The sequence below is a fragment of the Mugil cephalus genome, chromosome 2 (genome assembly GCF_022458985.1).
Source record: "Mugil cephalus isolate CIBA_MC_2020 chromosome 2, CIBA_Mcephalus_1.1, whole genome shotgun sequence".
NCBI classification, from domain to species: Eukaryota; Metazoa; Chordata; class Actinopteri; order Mugiliformes; family Mugilidae; genus Mugil; species Mugil cephalus.
This window is the reverse complement of record NC_061771.1, coordinates 2,684,403-2,704,658: the sequence shown is the minus strand read 5'-3', so window position 1 is coordinate 2,704,658 and position 20,256 is coordinate 2,684,403. Positions and strand designations below refer to the sequence as shown.

General features: G+C 39.2%; 1 protein-coding gene across 2 annotated transcripts in view; it reads right to left on the bottom strand.

Moving 5' to 3' along the window:
- Nucleotides 1–20,256, bottom strand: part of LOC124999921 (alpha-1,6-mannosylglycoprotein 6-beta-N-acetylglucosaminyltransferase B-like) — a 103,288-nt gene that overhangs the window by 11,894 nt on the left and 71,138 nt on the right. For both annotated transcript variants that reach the window (XM_047575167.1, XM_047575175.1), the window contains exons 9-12: nt 12,968–13,099; nt 4,706–4,839; nt 2,713–2,843; nt 2,172–2,177 (exon numbers count right to left, since the gene is read on the bottom strand). In XM_047575167.1, the coding sequence (XP_047431123.1) occupies nt 2,172–2,177; nt 2,713–2,843; nt 4,706–4,839; nt 12,968–13,099 (403 nt within the window). The remainder of the gene's footprint in view (nt 1–2,171; nt 2,178–2,712; nt 2,844–4,705; nt 4,840–12,967; nt 13,100–20,256) is intronic.

Here is a 20,256-nt window from a genome sequence, read left to right as displayed (position 1 = left end):
AAAATTATAATCATTCGTAACCAGTTGTCATAATGCATCATGAAGTTGGTTATGACGACTTGTGAATATGTATAGATGGTAATAATGAGCATTATAATGCTTTATAGACACCTTATAAAACATGAGTGCATTCATAAGACATTATAAATACAACCTTCATAGAAAGTGTTACCCAAATTTGCTTCCAAGCTGTATGCGCTGAGTCTGTTGTGTCTTTCTCCTTTGGGTGAGGGGTCTGAGAGTGTAGCTGTCACGAAACATCTCAGACTATATATTACATTATGGTGCATGCATAAAAAAAAAAAGAACAGCTTTTAATTGTCATCATCATTCAAGTCAATGATATAGTTTTTACTAAATGTTTGGTCTGAACTCTGAAAAGTTAACAAGTTACAAGTACTTTCAACTCTTTAATATTTCCTATATACCTGACAAACAGTAACTAATGTACGTGAGCAAAGCAGTCTGACAACATAAGGACACATTAGTTTAGATATGGTACATTTGTATGCATTAGGAGTCCTTGTAATGTTTATATTTTGTATTTATACCAGACTTGGATAGTCTGGTTGCACATTATCCACCATTATCCAAGTTAAAGTATGAAAAAATATGATTCACTGACAAAATGAACAGGTTATTTACTAAAAGAAGTAAAATAAAATATCATCAAAGCCTTCAGTGCAGCATTCACCAAATGACTAGCTCTTTCACTAAATAATTTTTCTGTAGGGTGTGTGGGTAGGAAGCACAATACTTGTGCCTTTTTCCCAGCTGTGCATATCTCTCTGCATCTCCTCCCAATGAATATAGGACTTAAACTCTGTGGCTCAGAAAGCCAGTGGGGCAGACTTTCAAGTCAAGGTTGAGTCCAATAACTTGGAGAACAAAAAACAACTAGCATCGGTTACCAACCAGTACTTAATCACGTGAATGGAGCATAACCCTGACTAGTATTGAGCGGACGGACGGTGTTAAGCAGCTTACTGTATCCCTCTGCTATGCTGTGCCGCCCCACAGAGCCGTAATTGGAGGCTGTAGCAATCGATAGTTTCCTCTGTGAGGATTTTCCCAGCCAATTAGGAGATTAGCTCAAGCGCTAAGTGTAGCAGACAACGACAATAACTTAATGCGAGAAACGCAGCTGTGAAAGAGTGCAGATTCCATAACCTGTACTTCTTTTTCTCACTTTGTGCATGTGTGTCCAAGCTAAGTGTTTCTATGTGAATTAGATTAGGAATGGTAATAATCTTGTTCTGCTGTGCTGGGTTTTGTCCCTCACCCCATTTCCTTGAATACAGATTTGAAAAATGGTTTGACCTACATTAGCATGTTCATTTATGTTTGCATGAAATGTCAAGGGATACAAAGGAATGTCTGCTAAGCACCACCCACTTTAGTCTTAATCCTGTTCCATTGCACAGGAAGCAGAATGTATCAAAAAGTTAATATGGAAAGGAACTGATTTTGTTCTGACAAAAACTCTTTTGGTTCTTTGGCTAAAATAATTTGTCATATGTTTAAAGGATATGTTGATTCTTGTGAGTCATAACAAAAAATGTATTTGGTGTTTAGTCATCAAGTTAACATTTGCTGAGGTTATTTGGCAGACAAAACCATGGCATCCAGATCCTGCAGCCACATCATGAGGAAACACTGCAGTCCCTATGGGTATGGGGTATAGATTTTTTATTTATTTTTATTAATGTACTCTATACTAACCCAGCAAGAATAAACTTAATCTTCTGTTCTAGTAAAACACACTCATCCCTTCTATGAGTGGCTGCCTGACCAGTCATTGTGCTTTCTGATATGCAATATGATCTAAAGATCATCGTTATGGAATGGAATTCTGAAGAATGTCGACCCTCCATGCCAAATGTAGTGGTGCATTGTGCAATATGAATTTTTGAAAAGTTAATAATTTTTGGGTCAGCTCTGACAAAATCTATATAAAAACTTTTGGCACAATGCCTTATTGAGTAGTTGCTGCAGATATAAGCAGGAAATGTTGTAATGATAGTAGAGTAATGACATGCAGCAAAGGCTGGGCTGGTTAGAGCACACATAAAAATGTGTGTGATTTGTTTTCGTTTGTGTGTTAATAGCTTAGATTTACTTATTGTAGACGAACATGAAATGAGTATTTGATGAAATAAACAGGCTCTTACCTGAAGCTAATGAGCATCCATGCAGGGCATCCAGATACAAGGGTCCGCCATACAAACAAAGACAGACAGAAACAAAGAAAGAAAACTCAATCCAGACAGAGTTGTAGCCAGAATGGGTGAAAACAAACAGAAATAACACAAAAAAAACTGTCCATTATTCTGTACTTTCATAAAGCCCCTCATCAGCCTTTAAGCTCATCTCTTTCATAAGCATAAGTAACAAACAAACATAAAGGAATCCAGGGAATTGTACAAACAGTAGAAAGCAACGACTGTGCCCTTCCACATTATACAGATGAACAAACAACCAGCTTTTGTAAAGAAAACTGTCTGTAAATCAAAGCCGTACAGTTGTGTATACAGAACAGTATGAACCAGAAAGGTACAGTTTTTTCTCAGAGAACAGAGTTTTCTGTTCATCGTAGCCATTTTTTGAAAGAAAACAGCCTCTGCCAAAGCAGGCTATATACATGCTCTGCAGCATCAACTAAGTGTTTTGTTTTTCTTCTTTTCATGCGTATGTATGAATGATCATTTGTACCTTCCACATGCTGGCCTCTTTCCCGTACACTACAGCCATGTTGTTGACTTTGTTCTGCTGGATGCTCCTCTTTTCCGTCTCGTTCAGCTCCTCCGAAACGAAGCCCATGAATGAGTTGTCTGGTGTGTGAGCTGAATGTTTGTGTGCAAGTGTGTTAGCAGTGAGAAAATGAAGAGTAGTCATAAGTGGAGGGGAAAAAGTACACAAAGAGAGAAGAAGGGGAAAAAGACAATGTTTTACTGTTAGTGAGTAAACGGGAGAATGAGAAAAGATGGAAAAAGAGCCCCAAATCCTTCTGTCCCGCAGTCCAATGGACTCAGAGCGTTTAGATTTCTTACTCATGTGTTAAAGAACAGTGATAAGAGAGGTCCCACTGCAGGTTGATATAGGCAGAGTCAACCATAATAGCTTGGGCCAGTGTGAAACCTGGGCGTATAAAGTAGGCCACGTTTTAATGATATAATGATCCTACTGCTGAGACACAAGGATAGCTGAATGAGCACAACACTGTCTGAACTCAATGTGAGAGCAGAACAGAGTTAACTAGTCAGTGCTTCAGTCAGGAAGTGCGGAGACAGACAGCAAGAAGGGCTTTGAGGAAGAAGATCAGACATATTGTGAAGCATAGAACAGGCACGACTTGAAGGGATGCTAGAAGATGTGCTGAAAATAGCCGTGTTAAGCACCTTTCTCCAAATTAATGTGAACAAGCAGCCAGACCTATCAAAGAAAGTGAAATGATTGTCAACTTATGACAGGTCTGTGTGTGTATGCACACGGATGCATATTTTGAAGACATAAAATAACAATTCGATAGATAGATAGATAGATAGATAGATAGATAGATAGATAGATAGATAGATAGATAGATAGATAGATAGATAGATAGATAGATAGATAGATAGATAGATAGATAGATAGATAGGTACAGAGGGTAAAATAAGTATTGAACACATCACAATTTCTCATTGTAAATATATTTCTAAAGGTGCTACTGACATGAAAGTGTCAGAAATGGAGGTGGAGAAAGGCATGGAAAGCCAAGACACCATCTAAAATCTATCAGTGATCAGAAAACCATCCTGCCTCTTGTCAGTGCAAATGAATATCAGCTGGTTCAGTCTAAATTGATGGCTTATAAAAAAAGGTGTGTCATTACCAAGGTGTCACACAAGGAACATCTCATAATGGGTAAAAGCAAAGAACTCTCTCAAGACCTTTACAACCTTATTGTTGCAAAACATTCTGACAACATTGGCTACAGAAGGATTTCAAAGAATGATTTCAAAGAAAACTATAAGCAATGCACTCAACAGCCATGGCCTGTATGCAAGCTCACCATGCAAGACTCCATTTCTGAAGAAAAAGCATGTTGAAGCTTGTTTAAAGTTTGCTGCACAACATTTGGACAAGCTGTAAAATACTGGGAGACCTAATCAACTCTTTGGATGACATAACACACTCCATGTTTGGAGGACAAAATGCACTGCACATCACCCCCAAAACACCACACCTACAGTGAAGTTTGGCCCAGTCAATCACCTGACTTGAATCTAATTGGAAATCCAGAAAGAGCTAAAAATCAGAGTTCCTAGAAGAGGCCCACGGAACCTTCAAGATTTAAAGACTGTTTGTGTGGAAGAATGGGCCAAAATCCCACATGAGCAATGCATGAGACTAGTTTATCCATACAGGAGGCATCTTGAAGCTTCATTACCAACAAAGGCTTTTGTACAAAGTATTAAATAAATATCAGTAAGCATGTTCAATACTTTTCCCTCTGTTATTTTATATTATTACACATAACTTAATTTCTGAACTTATTTGTATTGGTTTCTTTCTATGTATGGATTACTTCTGGTGAACATTTTATGTCAATAGCACCTTTAGAAATAGGTTTACTATGAAAAATTACTATTTAATACTTATTTTATCCGTTGTAGATAGACAGATAGATGGACAAATAAATTGAAGTAAGTAAATTTGCTCTTACGGAACATAGTCATGTACTGCCTGGCGTTGAGGTTCCAGTAGCCCCAGTTGGTTCGGTAGCCATGCAGGGTTGCATACTCCTCATGATTGTAAGCCGGTTCTGTTCCGAACGTGTCAATCACTCGAATATGACATCTGTAAAGGCACAATACAATAGCAGGGTTAACCATGTGAGTGTGTGAGTTTGTATAATTACACTTATATACTTATTATACGCAGTATTAGCTTAAGCGGTATTAGTTAGTTGGTATTCAGGGTGTAGGTATTGCAATACAAGCACAACCTACACAGCCACATTTATATAGAAATCGCATTCTCACAACAGTGTTGAAATATCTGGCCAAATTGAAGTTACAGCAAATTTATTTTTAAACTGAGTGCTCAAAATTAATGGATTGTGCAATACAAACCTGGTCCACTCTGTCCCATTAATAAACCTGGTCTTGTCTGGTATAAATCGTTCTGAGTTTCCAGCTTTGACAAAATAAATTGACAAATACTACTAATACTGCAGAATGGTAACATTTAAATCTGATATGAATTGTCCAAATAAACATACTAGAAAAAGAGAGAATACAGATTAAAGATAAACATAACTGACTGTTGAATAAAATAACACTGTACAGTCACTATATTGCACATGAGTGCAGGTCAGGAATCCCAGATGGAAAGTTATAAAGTATTTCCTGTACAGACACAAAACGCAAAATTAGCAACAAGGAGCTTTTGAACTGAGACTTTTTCATAGTTCCTATAACTGTTTGAATACCTCCTTTCGTTGCATGTCTGCCCTACATAATAGTTCTAAAACAACCTTAAAAATATGTTGATCATCATTAATGTTAGCTTCAGAAAACTGAGAAATAGAGAGAGTGAAGTTAAAGCTTTTTCAAGACTAAATGTATGTGGCATTGTTGTGTGTTGTCACGCAGGATTAAGCTATCTTGGTATATGGACCATCGTTAAGATATTACATCTGTTTAATGTTCCTATTGGCGGTACAAATGCAAAAAGCCTTATGCACATACAGCCACAGACACCAAGCTTCCAGACAATACTCAGTCAGACCCCTCCTCCTGGGGCTTAAGCAGAGTGAAAATGGACACCCATTAAACTGCAGTGGGTCACCATATGGTGGCGCAATCTTCAAACTGAAAGCTCACTTTACAGAGCTGGATTTCTCCAGATTTTCTTTAACCTCAACAATATTTGGCGCCAACCTCAGATCAGATCAGATAAGATAATACTTTATTGATCACAATTGGGGAAATTCAAATGTTACAACAGCACAAGTCAAGAAAACCAGTGACCAGAAATTAAACAGCAATACAATACAACAACAATAGGAAGCAAAAAGACATTAAATAGGACAACCAACAGTCAACAAAAAATACAAAAACAAAGTGACAACAGTTGTGCATAAAGTGACTATGTAAATAGGCTACATATCGAGCCAGTGAGGTCAGAGCTGTGTGTTGTTGTACAGTCTCATGCCAGTGGGCACAAAGGAGCATCTGAAGTGTTCAGTTCTGCACCGGGGTGGGATGATTCTCTGATTTCTCTGGCTGAGCCTCGCTGTTAGTACTCAGAAATTACATGTATTCAACAGCTTTAACCTTGATATTACCATCACATATTCTGCTATATCGGCCTATTATTCATGGTTTGAGTTGTGTGGGAGCTGAAAGGCCTTGAAAGCAGAGCCATACATCATTAGTGGGTGTCACTTAAAAGTGGTATTATTATTATTATTCATGCAATACTCGGGGGTTCTCCAGGGTACGTAATTACCTTCAGAAAGTCCATAGAATAGTTTGATTCAAAAGCACCTGTATAGCACAATAGAGTGTATGCACTGACGCAACTGCCGCCCGGGGCCACGCTCCTGAGTGACAAATACATGGTGAAACGTCTCAGTAAATACAGCAAGACTGGGAAAAATGTGGATTATCAGATCAAATTAAGGGCAATCGGACTCAACAATGATCCATACAAACTAGTATGGATTTGGAAAAGTGGATTAGTCTCAGTTTCAGTTAGTTTGAGGTCATGTCATTATGATAAATGTAATTAAATAGAAGGTGCTAGGACTCAGAGCTTTACTGAGAAGTAATGTAGCCATATAATACTGTAGGGCCCGGCCAGACGTTAAAAGGATGACGAGGAGTTATTGTAAATATTCCTGAAATAGTTACTGTTGGCCGTAACTACGCCAAAACAACAACATCCACCAACTTATCTGACAGCCCTCCAAGGCGTAACTTAAGAAGTAACTTAAGGCATGACTGGATCAAAAAATACAGCAAAAATGAAAATGAAGCGATCCATTTTACTTCTCTTTTCTTTGGCAGATGTGGAGATATCTGTAAAAATAATATCTCTGACTGCTTTTCAAAGTTGTTGGTACAGTCAATCACAAAACAGCTGTTCACATTTTTTAAAATAAATTTTACAATTTAGGTGGCATTAAAGTCAAGGGTTCCAAGGGTTCCATGCGGCTTATCTCTGTGTTCAACTGTCACTTTTTGCCACTCAGTGGCTGCAACCAGAGAGACTTTACTAGCTCTGACAACATGTGCAACCCTCTATAACAGAAGCATATCTGCAGGTTTGACAAGAGTGAAAAGCAGTGAGCAGTGTGGGAGGCCTGAGATCGAAATGAAAAAAATAGAAAAATTAAAAATCATCTAAACTTACACTTGGTGTTTTGAGGTTGGAGATGAGATAGGGCACTGATAGGGTTTCCACGTGAATGCTTCATAGTGAAACTGAGGTTCACAACTGAGGTTCATAAGAGCATAATTCACACACACACACACACACACACACACACACACACACACACACACACACACACACACACACACACACACACACACACACACACACACAGCTCAATGTGCCCTTGTCTGTACCAGTGACCACGTTCAATCTGGACAGTATGTGAGCTCAGTGGGATTGGCAAGAGCTAAAGGTGGCGGAGTTCACTTCCTCAGCTCTCAGACTCTTTCCTGGCAGATAACTGTATGTGTGTGTGCCTGTTTAAGTGTGTTAAAGAGCCTGTTCAATAAAAACATTCTTAGCATCTGAAGAACACTTAAAGTCTAATGCCTCTAGATACCTTATTAAAAAAGTCTGTTGACTTTTGGCTAATATGTTTAGATATCACTATGCCATCAGTGCATTAGACTTTTCATGATGTCACTATTGTCTATTGTTTTTGATTTTCCAAAGGAACTTTACAGAAACTGGAGCAACCTCACTGCCACTGCCTTCAACTCTCATGTGACCATTGCTTTTTACTTTTTCTTAGCGGCCGCTTGACAGTACTCTAATCAAACAACAGTTTCAACCATGTTCCTAACTCCAGAAAACACGTTTTGCAGTGGATTTGTTTGATGGTCTATTGAAGCAGCTCACAGTGGAAAAATAGTTTTTGTTGACTTCTTTATGATGGATTTCTTCCTGCATAGTGGTTGAACATTGGTGTAAATGGTGAGTTAAGAAGAATCAAGAAGAATACAAGATTTTTTTCTCTGTAAAACATCAGCAAATTAATTAGTTTAATAACTGCCATGAACCTGTAACATGATAACCAAGGCATTGTCTTACCATCATATTGTGAAGCAATGAAGTCAGAAATGATGGACATCTAAACATCAGTGTTCAAAATTTGACTTCTCACAACAGCTTTTAGGTTTGCATTCTGGAATCTGGAGTATTTAAATGTACAGTGAGGAACTTTTGTCTCTCCTTTCTGTTGGGAACACAAACCCTGAGTATAGTACATGACTTCTTTCTACAGTCCCTTATATTCATTCAGCACACTCCAATGGTAATCTGTATCAGTATTTGTCTTTACTGTGTCTCAATTTTGTTAGCCATTCTCTCTCTTAGACTCTGTTAGATTCCATTTCACTCATAATTTTTTGGACAGTTTTACATTTACCCTACAGCATTCTCATAAGATTTCTGAGATCACATGATGATTCTCTCTTCTTGATCCACATTGGGACAAACCAGGATCCAGTGAGGCAAATTTAAGGCATGTTTAAGGTGTGATGATGTTTTCTGTCTACTAATCCAGATCTACTGAAAACAAGGGCAACAGATGGCTTGTCCACCTCCCAAGTATTTTGAAATCACCTTATATATGACTGTTTCTTATGACAAGAGAATTCTGGATAACAAACTATCTGGTGGCAGGTTAGTTTCAGGACCTCTGATAGTGAAAGCATGACTGAATACCCATTGGGAATTTCATTCTTATTGGACACAGGATGAAACAACCTCAGATATGTGTGTACTTTAGAATTACTTTAGAACACCAAAGTCACCATTATAAACCTTATAATATAATATATATAAGATATAACCTTCTCTCCAAGAAAACATCAGTTTTCAGAATGTGTCTATTTGTAAGAGTCAGAGAAAGTAAACAATGAATTATTAACCATAAATGTTATTTTTCCTTGTCTCTTCACTGCCTAACTTCCACCCTCTCTCTAACCTGCACCATCACATATCACCAGTTCTAAAAACTGTGAAAATGCTTCTGCCATCCGATAAGAGGTCCTGAAGGGAGGGGAAAAACTAGAAGAAGAGGAGATAAGCGGAGGAGTAGCTGAGCTGAATATCTATCTGGAGATCAGAGTATGTGGCTAATCTCGGCTAAACGGCAGCTCAGCAAGACTCAACAGTCGTCTGGAGTGAGGGGAATGTGACAGCGTTGCACATTATCACCTGCAGCCTTGAGATGCAAATGTAGGGAGTTCGAAAACCTGGAATTCAGTGAACAATGGCATTACATGACCTAATGCAACGAGCAATTTAGAAATAAATACAACTCCTCTAGCAGAATGCTGGCATTAGAGCAAACAACTGAGAAAACAAAAAGGATTCATAGAGTAGCATGTAACAGATGTAATCAGCTTCCTCATATTGTTCTCCAGTCTTTAACCGCATGAGGTGTAATCACTTTTCACTCTACACCTCCCGAGTAAATATGATGTATAATAGTGAGAAAGCGTCACGTTGCATACACATGTGTGAATAAAATCTGCCGTCAGTAGTTAGCTGGTAGCCCTTGATGAACATTCCAGTTATTGTAAAGCACCTGTGAAGGAGCAGATGCCAAACATGTACAGCACAGTGTCTGTTCCTGAGCTGATATCGCACTGTTTGTTGACACTTGCGTCCAGGAAAGTGCTGGGATCCGTTACAGCTCTCCGTTTCACAATGCAGCACCACACCACACACACATCCCTGCACAGCTCCATTTCAAATAGAAATCCTTTCAAAAACTTTCTGTTGGCTCATTGTCTGATTGAATTCGTTACCCATCTGGCTGTCAACAAACCATTCGCCACACATTTGTCCATGCCAGTACACCACGCCCCAACACAGCGATAACGTGAGATGCAAGATATTCATTTACTGCATGAGTGAAAGCCTAGTGCTGCAGAGCTATTGGCTGATTGTGGCGGTTTGCTGCGGTCGACACCCAAGCCTCTGTCCTGACTCTTTTTCTTTTTCTCGCTCTGTTTCTCTCCGTTCGTCTTGTTTGCTTAACTGTGGGGAAAAAATAAAATGGTCCCACCCTAAGAGACACAGGATGATCCTTCAGGAAGAAATCAAGTATTTTAATTATTGATTTTATTTGTTTTTTTGTTTTTTTTAACCTCAACAGGCTTAAAAGACCTTACAGACATATGTATCTATTTAACCAGAGGATGTGTTTATTGTATTTATATCAGAGATATAATTAGCATGTTAGGATACATAGCTTAATCTTTTCTTTCAAAGCACGGTGCCATGCACAATCGTCCATCTTTCATTTCTGTCTTGAGTGTTGGTAAAATGCTTTTTTTTTGGTTTTGTTGCAGGCCTTCCCCTGGAGATCTCCTCCGATCTGTCTCTATCAGAGCCGTAAATTTAGCGTGCACAGGGAATCAATATTGCTTGTCCTATTATCAGATGAGAGGGTGTGACTATCTCCTATCTGCTATCAGTTTCCAGCATCTTTAACAGCAGTGTACACACACACACACACACACACACACACACACACACACACACACACACACACGCACATGGACAGGACAGCAACTTGTTATTGAGGCATAATAAATGAATGTGGATATTTGTGGGAGCATAAAACAAAAGTAATTAAAGGGATCTGAAGGGCCCCAAAGCTCAGAGCACTTGATTAATGATTCCTTTCAGAGCACAAGACTCAACCAGACCAGACAAAGTGAGAGAGAGAGAAAGAGAGAGAGAGAGAGAGAGAGAGAGAGAGAGAGAGATGAGTATGTACTGAATGTCATTGACCTATTATGAACCTCTAGGGGATTGTGGAATTGGTGGGTTAAGATGAATACATGAGGCAGTGGGAACTATTGAAGAAAGGTAAAAGGAAATGTAGTTTTCTTGCCTTGCATAGATATAAATCAATGGTGTATGTGACATCATATTCCAGACTGTAAATCTGGAAGAATTCTTTGAAGCTTTTAACAACTGTTCACCTGAGTTCACAAAGACTCTAATGTCCCACGCATTCTTCTTCATATATTTCTAATCACTAAAAAGTGAAGCTGAAGATGGATATCCCTTGTTCCACCTGTACCGCTGAAAAATTCAGATAGATCTTCACCGCAGGCTTCTGACCACACAAAAGACTGTCTATTACAAACACTAAAAGTCACATCCTGTTAGGGAAAAGCAGAAATCAAGACTCACCGCAGTAATGACGGAGCAAAGAAGTGCTGACCTCAGCATGCAATTAGGTGCTGACTGCTGGGTGGCTGTCTGGTGTAAATGTGGGATTGTGTGTGTATGAGTCGTGAGAAAGAGCGAGACAGCAAAACAGGTTAAGTGGGGGAAAAAAAGGTCCCCAGTCCACCAGTAATGCATTTCACTTGCTCATAATTGGGTTTTAAAAATACATGGAGAGGTCCTTTATATGTGATGTCACAAGATGACACCAGACATATTTCTCCTCTTATTTTAGCATCTCTCTTTCTCTGTTCTCCCTTTTCATCATGTCTGCGACGCACCCTCTCTATTTTATCTATCTTTACTCTTCTGTCTTTCTCTTTCAATTTCAGTCAGCCTCCTACTCACAAAGCCCCTCTCCTCTTTTATCTTTCATTGCTGCTTCTTTATGCTGGGACGAAAGCAACAAGGAAAGCAAAATGTCAATTGCGTTCATCACGAACGGGGGGTAGACAAAGATGCCAATTTAGTGGACCAAGAAACATGAGAGTGGGACAGTGGGGGATGGCTGCAAGCTGTTTTTAACGGGCTGGAGAGGACGAGGTTGAAGTCAAACCTCTGGTCTTATTTGTTCCTAAGGCAAAAAACATGAAAGACCTCTGAAGATAATGCGGGTTCATGTTGCTGTTCTCTGCAGGGATGTGAAGAGTTATTTTTTATTTTTTTAAATGCACTGTAGCACTTTAAATTCTTGTTTCGGGTATTATGTTATGTTTTGTTCCCTTGGTCTCATGACTGTCATGGCCTAGTTTCCAAGTTGTTGAATCTTTGTAGCGGTGCCAAAAGCTATTAAGAACAATTTAGTAACAACAGAAACAAAATTCCTCTCAGTCTAATCTTTCTTCTTTGTCATGTGGCAGATGTCTTCTGTTTTTCTTGTCTTGTCTTCCTGCTTCTTATTCTTTACATGTTTAACCGCCTCCCCCTTGACGGCATGAGCCTCCCAGTGCATTCAAACAGCATTAATAAGCAGCTGAAATGGGTTTGATTGGAAACTGACGGGTGTGGGGGGTGGTTTGTGGCCAACGTGCATGCCTATAGAGTAGTCAATATTTTTTATCCCTCATCTTGTACTACATGTGGGATTTATTATTCTTGCTGTGCAGAGTAATGGTGCATGGCAGGTGGTGCAATGCTAGTTAGTGTGTGTGAGTGTAGTGATGTTTCCTCATTGCAACATGCAAAATCATGCGTTTGACACTTTGTGTCTTTTATTTTTTACTGGATGGAGATAAATGGCTCGAGGGAGTGTAATTGTGTCTGTCTATGTGTTTGTGTAACTAAATGAGAGTGTAGTTTTAACAAGCCGAATGAGTTACAGTCAGACATCTGGACAGAGACATGTACACCTTGTTACTAGCAATAATTAATCCATAAACACAGTCAATAAAGCCACCCGCCTGCCTGGAAAATTGCTGACATGCACCCACTCAAATACATAGACACACACACACACACACACATACACACACACTTCACTTTCACTCACTTGTGTTTCTTCAGCGACAGTCCCATGTGCTGCTTCATCTGCTGCAGGCCGTGGTAGTCTGTGTAGATGAGGTCAAAGGGCAGCGGACCAGTGAGTGGGCAGCTGCCTCTGCCTGGGGGCACACCGAGGAAACTGTAACACACAAATAAAACGCTCAGTTTATAAAAGCAGAGAAAACGCGACAGACGGAGAAGACTATGCGAGCCTTCAGCCTGCATCCAAGCATTATTAACTAACACACACACACACACAAGGTTTGCTTTTGCTACAGGAAGAAAGAGTAAGACAAGACTATATAGTCATGTGAACTGGATGTCAAATGTTTTCATGGACAGGTGAAATGCAGGTGCAGAACATTATTGTACCAGTGGGAGTGTTTCTCACCATAGAAGACAAAAGCCAGTTACTACCAGTTTATTTTGTTTTTATTAATTCAAACTAATTGGCTGCCTGAGATTTCATCCAGCAACAGGATCTGGTCAAAATTAGACCAGAATCCCTGCATTGTGTACCAAATGATAACACACCAGCATGTCCTTCAAATAAAACGTTCATTAAGGAACTGAAGAAGCTACTCAGATGAGTGGCGAAACGTCTTCATGAAATTCTACAAGTCCAGTCGCCTTTCTTCTTTTGGATTCATTAAGGAAGACCAGTCCTTTTAGGTCCTTTTTCGTTTTGACTCATTTTCAGAAACATTTACTTGATGCTTAATTTCTTCATGTCTTCTGCTTCCCATGTCAAAATCACTTAATTCCCAATTTCTACATCACAACTCTTGTCCAATGATCTATTTGCCTGTGCTGTCTTAGCCAGTAAATAAATTGTCCCTGTCCATGACTTTGACCAAACTAAAATGCTAAAATACATCTCAAGTACAGTACAAGAATGGTTTCAGTCATTGCAGGTAGCAATACTGACGCATAGTCAAATGTCTATTTTTTTTTTAAATTAAGTTTCATTTTAGTGAGTTATTTCTATAGGAACAGTATGTGACATCATGATCACTACAAGTTGCCATGCCAACCACTCTGTGAAGGGGTTCTGTGGGAGCGTGAGTGTAGGAAAAAAATAAACTATAAAAAAATACAGTGTATAATTTAACATTTCTTTGTGCTGACAGCATTGTCCATATTTAGTCTATGTGTGAAACATGTGTCAAATTTTTAACTCTATGGGCACTTGTGTTTGTGTATCAACAGGCAGACATGCTGTCTATTGCCCATAGTCATAGTCCTTCCACTTCACAAAAGTCTAGTTTCATTACAAGAAGATCTACAAGACACATACACTGTAAACCAAAGGAGACAATAGGTATTCTGTCTAAGTGTGTGGTGTACAGTTTCAGGTTTCACATCCTTGTTTACCTCTTTTTCTAATCATTCATCGACTTTGGGCCTCTCTGCTACCGCAGTGGCTGGATATTTGACCTGTGAGTGGTCTGCTTGCTCTTACTTAGCTCTTATTTCCGTGGCAGATGAGTCCAGAGGCTAATGGAGAATGTAATACGTTTTGTATCCCCAGTGAATTTCATATTGCTATACCATTTTTGCATCGGAGTCTCCCTGAATGCGCTGCTTATCAAAGACTAATTTGATAGTGTTGCTACACAGCACTTACATGAGCTTTGCAGACAGCTGCTAACCACAATCATACAGGAGCGAAAACACACATACAGTATGATGTAGGAATTGCACAAAAAATTAAAGAAAAGTGCAAAGAAAAGTGCTATATTCAAAACCTTGTATGGAAGAAATACAGAAGCATTATCAGGCAACTGTTCTACTAAAAGTTCTACACACGGCCTCACATCTTTTGCATTATTCATTACCTTTATTGTAATTGAGCATACGTAGCTGGATTATTTATTACTGAATATTACAGGCTAATTTTAATCGTGCAGTACATGTTAAAGGAGGACACAGAGTTGAAGCACTTTACCGTGAAGCTCATTATAGCTATTTTGTTTCCATTCATAATGAGATATTTCATTTATAATAATGCCTTATACTGTTTTCTATCGATGTCTTCACCTAATCTAAAAGTAAAGGTATAAACAAGCACAGCAACATTAAAGCACTGTTATCAAGCAAATGGAACTTGTTGAATAGTTTCACATGACTCTTGCATTGTAACCAAGGCCATGTCACTGACTGACTGCAGGTTTTTAAAATCTCAAATGTACCGTGCCTACATCACAGCATTTTAAAAGGTTGCAAACATCTGCGGTTTGGAGCCCTGTCAAACATTGTGAAATGGCATGATGGGATTTCAAGTGTGCTTTCTACCTTTAATGTAGTGCTCCTAATTAGTCATATTTCCATTACAGAGTCAATGCCTGCTTTCAACCTGGCTTTAAACAGCTTTGTTTAGAAGTTTTGCATCATGGGTTGGTATATATCACTGCTCACTAACAGCCTCTGTCTGTAATTAAATGGTTCCCCTGGTTCGATAAGGATCTTATTGACTCTACAATTTACAGTTTCATTAGACAGAATGTACAAACGTTTTTCCGATCACACTCTGGCCCAATGTTGGAGACTTCTGGAGCATACGGACTGAATTTTCAGATGTTTTTTAGGTAAATATTTAAAGGAATGCTTAAAATGGCAAAAACAGTTTTGTAAAGGCAAATTGTAAGATAAAGAAATTTGCTCCTACTCGTGCCACAGTCATTGTTACAGCTACATGCTACAATAGCTGCGTCAACCTCGTTTTTTTTTCTTATCTATCTTGTCTGATTTGCACTTCTATGAAATGCTAAGAGAATATTACACAAAATCAACACAAATGAGCTCAAAACATAGCAGAGTAGTGTTTGCACCACAGAAGATGCATGAATGACAAAAAAGCAACAAACAGAGAATTCAAATATGCATTGGTAATGGACACTAACACAGATAAATATGTGTTTGTATGTGAGGACATTTTATTAAGATGATGCGTTCTGTAGTTCATTACCCTGACCCTCTCAACTAAGTGCCTAAACCTAAACCCTACTCTAACAACAACAATAATGTGACATTAACCCTTAAATTGAGATTTAACAACTTTTAACTTCCAAAAAATCTGTGGGGACAAACCAAGAGGTCCCCATATTAATTCCATGAAAAATAGGCCCCTGCAACTTCATAAAGACAACATCACAAACACACAAGATGGCAAGCATCCCAGACACAATTCATGTTCCATGCAGGGCTTCACAGGAGTCCAATTACCCAAGGTTGTCTTGTCTCTTGGTTGGCATCTAATCAACAAGCTCTTTCAATGAAGACACACTTGCACACACACACACACAGACACTCCAATGCCATGATGAGAACGTGCAGGAGTGCAGTACCTGCTAGGATCAGTTCAAAGCGTACTCGGAAACTGTACGGTCTGTTTGAATAAATAAAGCTGTCCCACAGAAAAACAGATACACTGCAATGGTTCATGCATTGTTCCTGGTGGAACACAGTTTAAAGGTGGTGTCACACGGTCCAGTGCTCATGAAGCCTTTTAATCAAAGAAAAGTTCCCTGTTGACAAAACAAATACAGGCAAAATTGTAGATTCAAGGCCATTTGTAGGGTATGGCAAAAGTAATTAATACTGCAGTCATTAATCAAACTCCAATGGGCTATGCTCCCATACATACAGAAAGTCCCGCCTGTACTGAACTGTTTCCTCCAAATAAAGCTGGGTGAGACAAACAATCGTTGAATATTTAAAGATTTCTGTTTCACAAGTGTGCTATTAAAAGTCAACCACCTAAGTTCATATTACAACTGTGACAAGATGCTTTTTCCTTCAATCTAATGGGCTTCAGACTTATGCTTCCATTTGACGTTGTTGCTATGGTGATGATGCAGAGCATGTGCAGACATGCCACAGCTGAAGTGTACCTACACGCCGCGATGCAGACCGCAAGAGCTGTAACTGGTCCGCTTAGTAGGAGTGTTTCTACTTTAGTATTTCCAGCTACTTCCCCATCTCTGCAAGTTTGGAAGCGAATGTTTTGGATCAGCATATACAGAACACATTAAGGAAAGGTTAGCTGAGCAAATTCAAATATCTGTATGAGCGCCATTGTTAAAAATGAAGCACAATTATAAAAGGCTTGCACCAACGCAGGCTACTTGCGTAGGTTTACTGTGCCTATGTCCGGCAGTACCCTAAATGAGCTTTCAGAAATGTTGATGATTAGAAATGACTATATTGGTTTCTTGATAAAACAGGACTTTAAATTCATTATTCACAGACATCGCATTTCAGATTTGACATTCCTTCAGCTAATGCCTGTCAGTTTGCCTGTAGATTTATTACTGTATGTGTGTGTCTTTGTCAAGCCTTGCAGAAATATTCTCTTGTCTGTCAGACCTGCTGAATGGTTTGTGGCATTGTAGAAGCCGATGCATAGCTGTCCCATGTCAACATGCATGTGTGTCAATGTTGAGTCATCTGTTACTATAGACAAGTCTCTGTTATAATTTAGGGTTGAATTTGATCAAATTTATATTAAGTGAGTTAGATTCAGTTTTATACTTTATTGTCTCCAATTTGCTTTCAGAGTCCGTACACACAGCACATATAAGCATGTGTAACATTCAGCAGATATAACACCCAACACAAATCACAATATCAAAAATATCACACTGGTGACATGAGAGACATGACAACAGAAAGGAAAACCCCTCTACGTCCTGCTGAGGTTTTTCAGAGCAGATATGGCTGTGGGGTGAAGCTCTGTGAACCATGTCTTTTTGCATGTGGTTTGTCTGTATCTGATACCAGAGGGGAGGAGTGTGAAACATGGGTTGAGGGGATGGCAGGGGTCATGTGTCATTGCCAGTGCTTCCCTGTTGACAGCTGTGTCAACTAAGGCTGGTATATTGGGAGTGGGGAGCCCGAATACTTTGGAGCGTGATTTTTTTGTTTCTATTGGTGATGAGGAGCATAGTGAAATAACAGGTGGCACAGTGCATGATGACTGGCTCAATAATGCTGTGGTACTGAAGGAGGAGAAGGTGTGGCTTGACAGAGAGGGACCTGAGTGTGTAGATGGCATAGAGCAGGGGTGTCAAACATACGGCCCGGGGGCCAAAACCGGCCCGCCAGAGGGTCCAATCTGGCCCGTTTGATGAATTTGTAGAAATTACACTGAAGATATCAACAATTGAGCTTGCACCTTGTACTTTTTAAGAAATGTAAGGTTGTTCATTACATTTACTTGTACTTCTTTACACTACAGTAAAGGGAAACATTTGGAGTTGTCATTATTTATAAATTAATAAGCTATTGTGTTACTGGTCTGGCCCCCTTGAGATCAAGTTGGGCGAAGTGTGTTGCCTGAACTAAAATGGGTTTGACACCCCTGGCGTAGAGTCTCTGACAGCTGGCAGCTGGTTAAAGTTCACCTTATTGTCCAGATAACGCTGAGTGACGCCGAGGTATTTGAAACTGTCCACTATTTCTACCGGCTGGCCATTGACGAGTGTAAGGTTGTGTGGGTACCAGTTCTTTTGTCTTGGTGATGTTGAGAGGGAGATAGTTGTCTGAGCACCACTTGGAGAAGTGGTTGATGAATTGTTGGTAGTTAACAGTAATTAAGTAAAAAAAAATATATATAAACAAAACCATTTCAATGTGACCTGTCACTTATTTCTTCAGTCAGTTGCCATAAAACATTTTTTAATTTAGTTTCGTTCATTACTGAACACAAACAACAGAAACACTTAGAGCACAGGGACAAAAACAGTTGGTACAAGACAGTTTGAAAACATAGCGGATTATGTACTCTGCGTATGTATATTTGTGTGCACAGTGGAAGGTATGTGTATGTAAGGGAGAAAACAATGGGCAGATGGGGGTAAAAAAAAAAAATAAAAATCCATGAAAGAGAGATAAAAAGGATACAGAAAAACGTGAAGAAGACAAGATAATTTGTGATTGGTGTTATTTTATATATATAGTGGTAACAGTATAATAATATGTGACATATGGCAGTGGGGCTTCTTGTGGTTTTACTATGAATCATGTATAGGGATGATATTTGTGGTGTATGTACAATGCTATAAAAACATTGAAGCCTGTGCAAAATTAGGAGGGTGTCTGTTAAACTAGATATGTAAACTGTCCCACTGCTATGTTTCATGTATTGATTTGCATTTTGCACATCAAATTGTCACATTGTTTGCTACACTTGCATTGCATAATTTGAGTAATGTTATGGTGTTTCCATTGCTCCGTTATGCTGCTATAGGTTTAGGCTGCCGGTGGGCTTCCCATGATGCACTGTGCACCTGTCCTCTTCCTTCTTCTCTCTCACATTGGGCACTTTCTTATCTAATTTCCTCTCCCTTACTATCCACACATTTGTGTGCTACTGCTGTAAAGCACGTTATTAGCTGAGCCCCGATGGGTCCCTCCATATGAGCTGGCTTCTGTTCAAGGTTTCTTCCTGTTCAAAGGGAGTTTTTCCTCCACTGTGACCTCAGTTCTTGCTCTGGGGCTTTCAGTTTCAGGGCTCTGCAAAGACAATCTGAATTGTTATTGGCGCTATATAAATAAAATTGAACTGAATTGCACCCACTGCTCCTTCAAACAGATCTAATCTTCTTTTCTTCTGTGGATGTTGAGTTCAGATATGCAGAAATGACTTACTAAATCTGGTTTCACTGCATTTTGCTGCATTTTGCATGGGTTGATACACCAACTCTTCCACCTCAGCCAGGCTGATAATGTTGAATCTGTTTCTGTGGACTGATTGCGTCTAAAATGCACATAAATATCACTAGATGGAAAATGTGAGATGGAAAGATGGCTCTCAGTGAAAGTAGAAAATGTCCTTACTGGCTACTGGGAAATGTGACACAAATAGTTCTACAGATTTAACATAATTATATGTGTAGAACTTAGTGTATACATAGTTTAACTACATACATACGTATACATTTCCATTGTACTCATGTTTGTGTGTGGTGTATGTGTGTCTGAGAAGCTGAAGGGCAATCTAGTCAGTACTGTCAGCTAATGTCATCTTTACTGTCCTGGTTGACAGAGGGTGAGAAAAGGTCAGCAGTGAGAACGGGACAGTATCAACTGAGACTGTGAGCAACACTACAGAGTGTGTATGTGTGTGTGTGTTTTGTCACCATTAAAAAACATGACAAAACCAGCTGACAATCTGCATAACCTTGAGTTTTGTTAGGTTGTGTGTTCATTTTATTTTATTGACCAAAACCTGCACTGGAGGGTGAAAGTGAAATCCAACTTCATATCAAAACCAGCTGTGTAGCAGATCTAATT